The sequence below is a fragment of the Typopeltis vanoorti genome, chromosome 9 (genome assembly GCF_054136105.1).
Source record: "Typopeltis vanoorti isolate ZY-2024b chromosome 9, IOZ_Tvanoo_1.0, whole genome shotgun sequence".
Taxonomy (NCBI): domain Eukaryota; kingdom Metazoa; phylum Arthropoda; class Arachnida; order Uropygi; family Thelyphonidae; genus Typopeltis; species Typopeltis vanoorti.
Genome location: NC_143557.1, coordinates 64,208,635 through 64,221,672, shown reverse-complemented (window position 1 = coordinate 64,221,672; position 13,038 = coordinate 64,208,635). Strand labels below are relative to the sequence as shown.

The 13,038-nt window shown below is 36.2% G+C and overlaps 1 protein-coding gene across 1 annotated transcript in view; it reads left to right on the top strand.

Moving 5' to 3' along the window:
- The window catches only part of LOC150103097 (putative ATP-dependent RNA helicase TDRD12), a 623,943-nt gene that overhangs the window by 592,468 nt on the left and 18,437 nt on the right, over positions 1-13,038 (top strand). Inside the window, exon 28 of the mRNA XM_090397898.1 lies at positions 10,263-10,317. Within this exon, the coding sequence (XP_090254024.1) occupies positions 10,263-10,317 (55 nt within the window). The remainder of the gene's footprint in view (positions 1-10,262; positions 10,318-13,038) is intronic.

The following is a 13,038-nucleotide window of genomic DNA, read 5'->3' as shown; positions in this document are numbered from 1 at the left end:
TTAATTCCATCAAGTTCTTAATTAGGTATCCATCCCTTCCATAGGGGGAAAAAAAAATTTGGCACTCATTTAAATAGTTATCTCAGTTATCCAGTTCTGAGTGATTACAAAAAAGAATTATTTACCATAAGTCACCTAAGTCCCATTAGGGGGTCAGATAAATAAACTGAGTTTGTTGTTAATTGAATTACCAGATGAATAATTGAGAAATTACTGTAATTGCAATTATATGCATGTGCACAATGTAAAATGTAATGATAGAATGATATGCATCATTAAGATATTTGACTTCTTTCTTTCCATCTGTTCAGTTTGGAATGGACTCTCAGCTGCAAGAATTGTTAACTGAAGAATGGATTTCATTCTTCAGTGAACTGAGATAGATTTTGTCATTCTCTGCATTGGTGATATTCAAGGAATAATCTTGTGTGTAGTTTTCTTCTTAGTCAGAAGAAATAATATAAGAAATACATAAGAAGCCCAATGGTCCATTACTTATTCAGTCTATGAAAAAACTGTACATGGTGGCTTTTGCATCAGTGAAGAGGTAGTTGCATATTCTCAGTCTCTTATGATCCATGCATGTGATTTATGAGGCATACACATCGGATATACCTTGGAATATGTCCAGTTTCACACCTGGAAACTTGGCCCTTATCAGATATGCTTTAGATGCTGCCATTATGTTGCAGTATATGCACAGATCTGAGCCATAAGCTTGAATTTGTATACAGATTTATTGACATTGGCTGGATGTTGTACTTTTTTATGTTGGGCCCATATACGAGAGGTTGGCTGGTCAACCTATAGTATGTTAGTACCTTATATGGATAGTGGGTTGGGAAAGGAGAAACTTGTTAAAATTAAAGAAAATTAAACATTTAATTTAAAAGCCCGTATGTTGTATTCCTTGGGAAATACGTCGGGGGGGAGACTATTCCGCAGTAGCAGGGATGAAGGAAGAGGAAAGGAAACTTGTTCTGTGGGTTTCAAGGTGTAGTGTGAAAGGATGTTGGGCGCCAGCTGTACGTGTTTCAATGGGCTTAGTACATATTGGGGGGAATTATTGATGCTGTTTCAGATGAACATTTCCCATGGAAATACAAGTTGCAGAGACCAAGCGTCTATGTGAAAGTGAGGGGAGCGAGTTAGTGAGAGATGGGTCATTTATCAGTCTAATTGCTCTCCTCTGTATTGAGTCAAGCATTTTTAGGGAGCTTTTAGGAGCCCCACTCCAAATGTGAGAGCGGTATTCAATAGCTAGCAGGATTTGTGATTTGTATAATGTTAACAGCTGTTTAGAGGTGAAGTAGCATCTTGAGCTAAAGAGAAAACCTAGTTTTTTGGAAGCTGAGGATGCAATGGTTGTGATGTGTTTATGCCAGGAGAGTCTTGATGTCAGGGTAATTCCGAGAAGAGAAATCTCATCTTGTCTGGGAATTTGAGTGTTATTAAAAACAATGTTGGGGGGAAATGGTTCTTTTTTGTGAGAAATAAGACAGAACTGCGTTTTACTAGCATTGAAGTTACAAGGTTATCTGAGCCCCATTGGACGATGGCAGTGGTGGTTGATGTTCTGTGTGTCGAAGTGTAGAGTAGGGTTTGTCAAATGAGAGGGAGGAGTGTAATGTGCTGTTGTCTGCAAAACTGTGTATTGGGTTAGAGGTCAACTGAAGTAGGTCATTGATGTATAGAAGGAAGAGGGTCGGTGAGAGAACTAAACCTTGTGGGACACCAGCATTAGTTGGATGGTGAGAGGATAGGGAGCCATCTACCATCACACATAGTGTACGTCCAGACAGGAAGCTGGCAATCCATCTGCAGAAGTCCTGAGACAGTCCAAATAATGGGAGTTTGCTTAGTAAGCCTTGGTGCCAGACCCGGTCAAAGGCTTTAGAGATATCAAGTGCAACCACTTGGGATTTGCCGAATTTCTCCATGGCATTTGTCCAGCGATGGGTGATGTATAGAGTAGATCTCCTGTTGATCAGTTTCGATAGAATCCGTACTGGTGGTCGCTTAATAGTTGGGTACCTTCGAGGAAAGTAGGAGTTGAGAGTTTATGGTTTTCTCCACTTTAGTTAGGACTGAAGTGAGTGAGATAGGGCAGTAGTTAGATGGTAGTGATTTATCTCCCTTTTTTTAGGAATGGGTTGAATGTGGGCCAGTTTCAAGGTTTTTGGATATATACACCAGTGGAGTAAGAGAGTGTGTACAGATGGCATAGGATAGGGGTCAGTTCTGTTGCACAGACCTTCAGGACAATTGGAGGAATGCCATCAGGGGCAGGAGACTTTTTTGTGTCTAATTTAGACAAGGTTTATGATATCTTTTTGGCAAAGGATACAGGGGGCATTGCATGTTGGGCAGTTGGAATGACCGGAGGGCATTTGCCATTGTCAGTTATGTGTGCATTGGAGGCAAAGTGTGAGGCCAGGAGGTTAGCTTTTTCTGTGGGTGATGTTGCAATTGAGGCATCTGGTTATGATAGAGTGGGAGTAGTGTAGGGCAAAAGTTACAACCAATTGCTTTGGCAAGAGACCAAAAGGCATGCATGCCATTTGGACAGGCTGCAAGCTTCCTGCTTTTAGCCCATTCAGATTCTGTTTTAGAAGCATTGCTAATTTTCTTGCATCTGTTTCGAGGCTTCAGTATAGGCATTGAAGGAGGATGGGGTTCGTGATTTGAGCAAGTTATGGTATGTCTGATTTTTCATTTGTACCGCATTGGCACATCTTTTGGAGAATCAGGGTTTAGTTTGGGGACAACAGTTCAGAGTAGTGTGGGGAATGTATGTTTTCATGCCGGTGGAGATCACTTTGGTGATAAGTTTGGTCTGGAAGACCAGAAACAATAATTCAACCACGGGAATGAAGCATAATAGTCTCAGACGCTATCCCATTTGGCACTGTTATAACACCAAACTACTCTTGTGTGGGAGTGACAGTGTAAGCATTGTTGCATGGAGGAGGAGATGAGCACTAGGTTGTGGTCAGAATTACCCAAGGGGCTCACTACATATTTGGAGGGGGTCATCAGTAAGGAAGAGATCTAGGATATTTGGGGAGTGGTTTGGGTTATCTGGTATTCTGGTCAGCTTTTGAACAATTTGTGTAAGGTCATTAGTGATGGCAAATGTTTCAGCATCTCTACCTGCAGGATCTGTACAACTGGAAGAGGATAGCCAATTGGTGTTATGGACATTAAAATCACCCAGGAGGATGATTTCACTGTTAGGAAAGTGGGACTGGAGAAAATCAACTTTTAGGGAGAGGAAATGAAAGAGTTCAGAATGATTGGTGGTATTAGGAGAGCGATAGAGACAGATAAATTTGACTGAGTGGGGGAGGGATAGCTTTAGCCAAAGAAGGTCGAAGTTGGGCGATTCTAGGTTAGGTGTTCTCTGGCAGGGTATGACAGTGAGTGGATATATGCACAGATGCCACCCTTGGATCAAAAGGAGTTAAATAATGTATAGTTAGGGAGATTTAGATGGATAGTGCTGGGGGAAGGTGAGATTTATGTTTCTGTTAAAAAGAGTAGGTGGGATTTGGCAGACTGCAGATGGTGATGGATGCTATTAAGGTTGGAATTGAGGCCACGGATGTTGGTGAAGTTGGTATGCAAGGTTCTGTGAGGCATGGATTTGGCCGCAAGGGTCTTGCATGTTTCCTATGCAGTGTGCATACTGGTCTCTTTGGTGGCTACTAGTGGCATCACTTGGTTATATCTGCACCTAGTTTGTGCTTAATAGTCTCGTATGAGATATTTCAATTGGAATTTGAATTGTACATATGGTTGTCAAGGGTGGATGCAGTGTCATCACTGAGAAATATATTTTCTGTAGTTAGTGGATTATAGAGGTGCTAGATGATGTAAGTTGGAAAGGTAGTTGTAAATTCCTGGTGGGTATTTGGATGCCATGCACCATTACATGGGCTGAAAAGACTTTGGTGACTGCTAATTTCACTTGTTGGTGTTGTGATTGTATCTTGGAGTTTATATTGACAGATATTTGAAGGTTTTCCACTTTAAGTTCTTAGAATATCTCTAGTGGTTTTGATACCAACCCATGTCAATGCATGAAAGAGAAAGTGATATCCAGTTGAACAGTCTATGAATCCAGTTGAGAAATCTATATACTTGGTCTTGAATACATTCTTAAAAAATAGCTACCAGAATGTCTCTTGTTATCCATGGTCCTCGGAATATCTTCCTGACCAACACCTTTCCAACTACCAAATCCAGCACTGAAAAGTCAAGAGCTGCATCACAAACTAAAAAAGATCATCCATACCAGCTGTGTTGATTTGCAAAATAGAAGTTCTGAGCACAGCTGGTAGGGACGATCTTTTTAGTTGAGTGCATTTAGTTTTAAATGCGTTATATGCTGAGCAGGATTTCTGGTTTGTTTTGTTCCATAGGAAATGTATAATTGTTGATTTAATATGATGGAGGAGGAAGTTGCCTGGTGTTGTAGTAATTCTGAGTGTGTGTGTGCCAGAACTGGCTTCCATTTGGTTATGATTATCATTCTTTGTTGGAGTGAAGAGGTTGCCAATACATTGTACCAGTTCTGTAGGACTTTGTTGAAGTAGCTGTGTATTTCTGTCCAGTTCTGGTGTTGTCTAGGTAAATACACCATATTTTTGTCTTTCACTTGGCCATTGCTTTTTCTTAAGTTTAATTTTGCTCCCAAAGCTTCTGCATACATTTTATGTGTTTCATGAATGTTTTTCATTATTTTATATTATGATTATGACCACTTTCTCATATATGTCCTGCTTCTGCCTTGCATATTTTCCTATGGATTCTTTCAAGGACGATATTCCACCTAAATGTTCACTACAATCTTTCATTTTCCTGTAAGAAAAGAAGCTGCTGCTATCCAGCATCCATTTACCTAACTTTAAATCTACCAAATCAACTACTCTTCCTCCTGTTTCATTCCATCTGCCTATGATCATTGGAACAACCTTCCTCATGGTGATTTTTCCAAAGACTGCAGCCTCCAGCTGTTCATTAAACATATCAGTAGATCCTTACTTTCTCCTCCTGCCCACCCAGGGCACTCTGTAGACAATGTTCTATTATTGATCCTGACACATAGCACTGTGCTGTAGTTTTTGCAAACCTTTCATATATGGGTCGATGCTGTAGGCTACGTTCTGTTCTGTATCTAGCAGTCTCTTTTCCTCCTCAAAAATAACATATCTATTTTTTTTTCTCTTTTCTTCTCTATGCCTTTCACACTTTCATTATTTGGTCTTATTCTTTTTCTTCTTCTTATGCTCATTTAATATAAATATGATTTATAAATACAGTGTTAATGGTATCATATCAGCATGCTGAAAAGTTAACTTAAGTATCCCATGAATTATGATTAAATAACAAACATGGGACTTAACATATCATAAGCAGCATAAGTGATGTAGCATCACTCAAGGTCATCTCATCTATGAATGCTAGTTTATCTCATATAGTGAGAAATATTAGGTAAATTTTGCTTGAAATATGCAGTGAAAAATCACTCATTAATTTTCACATTACAGGTAACCCTCGTACAATGCTGTACTTATACAACGCAGTCTACAATTTCTAGTAACCCTTTATTTTTTTTTCATATATTTTTCACCGCGCTACTTAAAAATCAAATTTTATCTTTGTTAAATTTGTGTCTGCCCGTATCGCGCAAGTAGTTATAAGTATCGAATTTAGTTTTATTGTATCCCTCTATACAGAAGCTTTTGCAGTCTTTGTAATTCTCAACAAGTAGCACAATTAGAGACAGCTAGAATAAAAACGGTGCTAACTAATGAATTACATGTCTTCCTCTCACAGAAACTATGCTGTATACACTCGAGCAAAACCATATGTTGCATTGAAACACAGTATCTAACTAAAAACTATTGTCCAAATTTTCAATTATGAAATAAGTGTTTGTTTTATTGCATTTGAAATTCTCGATGTTATTATGACAGATCACAAAAGGCCAACTTCAAATAAAATTCTACGAAGAATTGAAACATGCCATATAATGCATGTGTGAGTTCCTGTGCAGCTCAAACGCAAACAAGCAGCCATAAAATTCAACCAAGGGTTGAAACTTTGTGAGAGTTGAGCCAGCCGGTAATGAGAAGTTCCATCGGAACGATAAATGACACCCTGTCGTGAATGTGTTAAAACTAATAGTGAATGTTGTTATGACAGTTTCAGATGTTATGGAATTCTACTGAAGAGAATTAGCATTTCAACTCAATACTTGTCAATTGTCTTTGGGTTGTGCGATCTTTTGTTAATACTGCACCAATTGTATGCACATCTTCATAGCTGCTCTCTCGTGTAAAACAAAATTCAACTTGTACTTATTGTAATAATTTTTTAAAAAAGTTGAATAATTTATAAGCGTACAAAAGGATATCACCTGTAAATCGTTAACGTGCCAGCAAAATTCTCAGGCGTGTCACCCCTGGCACGAGTGCCATAGGTTCGCCATCTGGGGTTTACTCTATAAAGTGTTTATTGTTGAAAATTGTCATTGTTTTCTGCCAGGAAAGCGCATTAAAATCATCAGTGTGTTATTCTCAAGCTGAGCAGTTTATTTTCTGGTGAGTTACATGCAATATGTAATGCTTTTTTTTATGTAAAAGTTTATTTTTATTGTAATAGCCACTAAAATTGCAACGGAAGGGGAAAAAACAACACTGAAGAGGAAATTCATTTCTCAAAGAAAAAATTAAAATCTTGGATCGGTTGAAAATTGGAGAAAAACCAGGAGTTGTTGCAAGAACTGAATTTAAATGAATGAACAATTCGAACAATCAAACAAAATGAACATAAAATCCAAGAAAGTGTTATTGCTGGATCAACGGTAAGTGCAAAGCAAGTTGCTCGTGTATGCGATATTCTAATAGAAAAAATGGAAAAATCTCTAATGATTTGGATAGAAGATTGCACTCAAAAGAAAATTCTTTTGGATGGACATCTTATTAATCAAAAAGCTCTCAAAGTTTATAAATATTTAAAAGAACTTGATCAAGATTCTTCAGAAGAAATCTCTCAGCATGGATTTTGTGCCAGTAAGGGTTGGTTCGAAAACTTTAAAAAGCGGTTTTCTTTGTATAATCTTAAAATCCAGGGAGAATCAGCATCAGCAGATGTTGAAGCTGCCTGGAAATACCCAGCAGAACTTTTAAAAATCATTGAAGAAGGTGGTTATAGTGCAGTTTAATGTGGATGAATCTGAGTTATGTTGGGAAAAAAATGCCAGAACGCACCTATATTTCGAAAAATGAAAGATCAGCTCCTGTATTCAAAGTTTGCAAAGATAGAATTACTCTACTGTTTTGTAGTAATGCATCAGGTGATTACATGACAAACCAATGTTTATTAACCGATCCGCAAATCCTCGTCCGATGAAAGGGCTTGACAAGTCCACCCTACCAGTTTATTGGTAGGCCAACAAAATGGAATGGGTTACAGCTAGCATCTTTGAAAATTGGTTTTTCAAGTGTTTTGTACACGATGAAGAATGTTACACAAAGAAAAAGAGTATGGACTTCAAAATTCTACTAATTTTAGATAACGCACCAGGCCACCCAACAAATCTAAGCCATCCGAATATTAAAATAAAACTTTTTTGCAGCCTAATACTACTTCACTTATTCTACCACTCGACCAAGGAATAATATCAACATTTAAGTCATATTATATTCGCCGAACATTCCAATTAATTTTGGAAAAAATGGAATCTAATCCAAACATGACACTGCCTCAGGCATGGAAAGTGTTTTCAATATTGAATTGTGTGAAAATTATTTTTCTGTCCATTGAGAAATTACAACCCTCTATGCTGAATGTTTGCTGGAAAAAAAAATATGGCCTGAAGCTGTTCTGGAACAAAATTTCGTACCTCCAGTGGATGCCGAGCTAAGTCGTATAATAAACGTCACACACCTTTTTGGTGGAGAGGGCTCTTGCGATATGGTTGAAAACGAAATTAGTGAATTAATTGGGAAACAGATTTAAATGAGGAGGAACTGGTACAATTAATAGATGACGTCGAACCAAATGGTGGGTAAAGTTCTGCCGAAGATTCTGATTGTGATGAATCCGTTAAAGAATTCAATTTAAAGAAATTAGCAGAAGGTTAGGAAGTTATTTTGCGGATAATGATCCCTCAATGGAGCACTCGGGAAAATTCACGAGACAATTGGATATTGGTTAAGTGTCATATTATGAACTTAATAAAAAATTGCAGCATAGTGGTAAGCAGGGTCTTATTACTGATTTCTTGATAACTAAACCAGCCGAAGTATGCAATGAGAATTATACAAATGATGTCCAAGAGATTTCAAGTGTTGACAACGTCCGAACACTCATAAATAAAGAACATCTACAAAATATTATTTCTGAAGACAGTAATGACGATTAAAATATGCGATATGCGCTTTATTTTATTGTGTCTAAAACATTTATGCATTGGGTGCAATGAAGTTTATGTACAATTTATAATTTTATACTATGTATTTGCCTCATAATTTATATTTTCTTAACTTACATGAATCACCCGAATTAAATAAAAATATTGTTTTTGTTGGATATGTTATTGTTGTTTATATAATTTAAAAAAAAAAAAACGATTTCGGAACCTAACCCTACTTTTTCTATGTTATCTAAGTCTCACATAATGCATAATTTCTATGGAACCTAACATCCGCGTTATATGAGGGTTACCTGTATTTTATTTTCCTTTCTATATATTGATACAATGAAGTGCCATTTGGTCATTTAGGAATTGTGACTCTTCTAACCAAGCCATCTGAATTGTGCAGTATAGACAAACTGTTTAAAAAGATTATTAAAGAAATGCTTTTTTTTTTATTCTAGAAGCATGTTTGATTTATTAATATCCTATTAGCATATAATATCCTAGAAGCGTATTAAACAAAAACATAAAGTTAATATAATTAGCAAGAGACACAAAAAGCTTTTCCATTCGGAAAAAATTCTGTGGAGATGGAAAAAAAATTGTGTATTTAAAACCAAAAAAATAATTGAATGGTTATAATAGATGATTTTAACCAGTATGCTACAGAAATTATCCTTTAAACTGTGAAGAAGGATTTTTTTTAATTGTTATTTTTATTGTTTTTTATTTATTTTTTTTTTTTTTAGGTTTTATTTTTCTCATAGTAATTTCATGCATGATACAGTTTGCAGAAGAAAGACCTTTATAATATTCGGTACTAGTTAATCAACCAGACGAAGTCTTTCCAGCTAATTCCAGAGTTTTTCAAGCATCTCATCAAAATCGACCATAGAACACACGTACATACCCACAAGTATAAATAAACATTCATTAAGAACCATTGCCTCTTATTTAACTTACTTGGGAATACACTCAACCTTGCTAATGGTGAGCAGTTGAGACCGGCTGTCTGCTGATTTCTAAAAAAAAAGTTAGAGCATCACCAACTTCTTTCAGATGAACAAAGAGTTAATATTTTTCATCATTTGTTTTGATTAGTAAAATGCAATAGTGATTGGAACCCAACCCTTAATTATTTGTGATAATGTGACCAGCATTAGATGTTTGTGAAAATAGCCATTTTCACATCACGAAAAATGGCTGAGAACCAATGGGCACAATATAATTTCAGCTGGTGTGTATGCATGTGATGTCAACATGAAATCAGAGTATTCTCTCCACATATATGGAGGAATTCTTTCAGCCAGATTTTTTCTTTAACATGTTTAGAACTTGCAAAAATATGTAAATAAAAATTATATTTATAAGTTAAAAATTTTTATTCATTTTTGATTTTGTAATTTAAAATATAAAATATGTGATGATTCCTTAACAGTATTAAGGAATTATCACATTGCAGTTAAAAATGCAACTTTCTAACCAAAATGTCACATAAAAATGATTAATGTTTAACTTAAAAAAAAAAAAAAAACACTACATTTTGAAAACCCTTTCCACAATAGTAAAATAAACTAAATTGTGAAGAAGAGAAAATACAGCTTAATATCAGAGTTGACATCATATACACATGTTGTAATACTAAAATAATGCTGTGATAGAAATTTATTAGAACTTTTTGAACTCATAAAACTGAAATATAGCAGTTACTGAATTTAGTAATTTATGCTCATCAAATGGTAGATAATAAATATTAATTTTAAATATTTACTTTTAAATATTTAGAAAGAGGTTAATTGCTTTTTTAAATTACAAATTATGTAACATCCATTAGGTTCCTTATATCAAAGCTGACTTTGATCACTTGGAAACAGATTCAGACTCAGAAGGTAAGAACAGTTCGAAGTTTGTCGTGATTGTATATTATATGCATGGAAAAAACTACGTAATCTTTTCTTACAGACCTTCAATAAAATAATTTCACTTTCTTATTTATGTAAATTTCTCAGTTATAAATAACATAAGGTTCACATGCAATGTTTGATACTTTTTTCATACATATGTAGCATGAAATATATGAAAGGGCGGGTGAAAGATAACTGCAGCAGCACTCCTTTCTTTAGGAATTATTGATATTGTCAAAAATGATAGTGACTAAGGTTTTAACAGTATATGTTTCTATCAGGGGTGAATATTCAGGGTGCGTGGTTCTCATCCACCAAATAGCATTATCACCGATATTATATTTTTGCATTTATTCCCGTTAAAGACTCCCCTAATTGTTTCCAGACTTTGCATGATTCCTAAAAGTAAACACAATATACTAATGCTTCGTGAAGAGGACACTTTTCAATGCATGAACATTGCATCACATTCGCATTAATAGCTCGAGTGTGCGTTCAAAATACATACACCTTTGAAAAGATATACAGATGGCGCCACTGGTCAAATTCTTAAGTTTTCTAGTAGTTTTAAAATACTCAGAAGGTGAGGCAGAGTGAGCTATGAGACAATAGCAGCTAGAGGCTTTGATTGGTTATTGTATCAACTAATCCAGTCGAACGTTGTCATTTATCATGAGTTGCTGTTTTTGTTTTCTGAGTTTCATTTATTTTGTGTGCATGAAGTGTGAACTGTGATGTGGTAGGCAATTTTTTATATATAATATAGACAAGTTTTTAATATAAGGGTGCTTAAGGGTCACAGCTGTATAACTGAGAGGAGACCTCCACATAGCCTTTCAAGGAATGCGGAGAACCAACCAGGGCTTCTGACCTAATGTCCAATCCTCACCTTCTCGTGGTGCACCCTGTTCGGTATCTACTTTGATACTGAACGAACGAGGATGGGCTGGCAATTTGGGATTTAGCCGACCAAATTGTATTCCTATTGGTTAAACCAAAATACAAAATGATGGTACAACATAACAAAATTTCATGCCGGCTGGGGCGTCGCCCGGTTAAACAAGGCCTCCATTGTTTTTGCCAGGGAACCAGGGCGAACAGCGAAAAGTCAGCTACTGGAAGAATTCTAAAAACAAACCCCAAATCAACATCACCAGAGTTAAAGATCAGTACTATCAACATAAGAATGGCAAATAAATGGAGCTAGCGGAGGAATTCGATAAGTTCCAGATCGACATAATAGAGGTGACTGAAACAAAAAAAAACAAAAACTGGTGAGATCTTTCTGAGCAATAAATACAAAATGTTATATTCAGGCAATGACAATCAAGGAAAAGAAGGAGTAGCCATAGTATTCAACACAAAATACGAGGCTCATCTTCTTGAATGGCAAGCAGTGTCAAATAGAGTGATTTGGGCAAATATCAGAATGGGGAACTGGACAATGAGACTTATTTGTGCCTATGGTCCCACAGAAGGTTCTACTAAGGTAGAAGTGGAGGAATTTTTTGAGGCTCTAGAGAAAGTTACTGACACAATGAAAAAGGAAAAGTTGGTCCTTGTTGGGGATCTAAATAGCAGAGTAGGAAGTGATTGTCAGACATACAAAAATGTTTTGGGAAAATTTGGAGAAAAGAGCAAAGCTGATAATAATAATGGCACATACCTGTTGGATTTCTGCTCAGGATATGGACTGGTTATTACTAACACCATGTTCCAACATAAAAATGTGCACAAATTCACATGGAGAGAAGAGGCAAGGAATAAGAAAAGTCTCATTGACTATGTTATTGTTCATAGTGATCTTTTCTCCCTGGTGCAGGTGCAGGACACCAGAGTGTACAGAAGATTTGAAATTGGAAGTGATCACTATTTAGTCTTGAGCAGGATAAAATTGAATTTCATATTGAAAAGAATAACATGTAAGAAAGTTTTAAAGCGAATAAAAGTTGAGCAGCACTCAGATGTGAACTGTAGACTAAAATACACAAAGATTATTGAAGGAAAAATGAAAGAGTTTGAGAACAGGAACCGAACCTTGAAGAAAACCCTGATTGATTCAGCTAGAGAGGCATGTGGTGAAGTTGTCTGCAAGGATAGAAAAATTAGAACTCCATGGTGGACACAGGAAGTTAAAGAGGCAGTGAAGGAAAAGAAGAAAGCATATCAAAAGTTCTTGGCAAATAAGTCAGCTTGTGCTCTTAGAGAATACAGAGACAAATGTAAGAAAGCTAAACAGTGTGTAAAACTAGCTAAACAAAAGTCATTGGAGGACTTTGGCAAGAACATAGAAAATAAATATCAAGAAGGTGGTAAAATATTCTGGAGGTTGTTAAAGAAGCTTGGGAATGGAGGAAAGAGTGCTGTAAAAGGAGTAAGAGATGATAAAGGTGAAATGAAAACGGGAGAAAAAGATATCCTGGAAGTATGGAGTAATTACTTTGAAAATTTGATATATGAAACAAGCAGTGATGACAGCACAGTGATAAAAAAACACTGACCAGGCATGCAGTCAGGAATACATATCCATACTTGAAGTAGAAAAAGCCATCAAAGGCAGCAGGTGTAGATGATATTCGACCAGAAATGCTGAAGTATGGTGGTATAAAAGTCTTACAGTGGCTGCACTGCATAGTTCAGAATGCCTGGACAGAGGGATGAATTCCCAATGATTGGAGTAAAGCTCTCATAGTACTTATATATTAA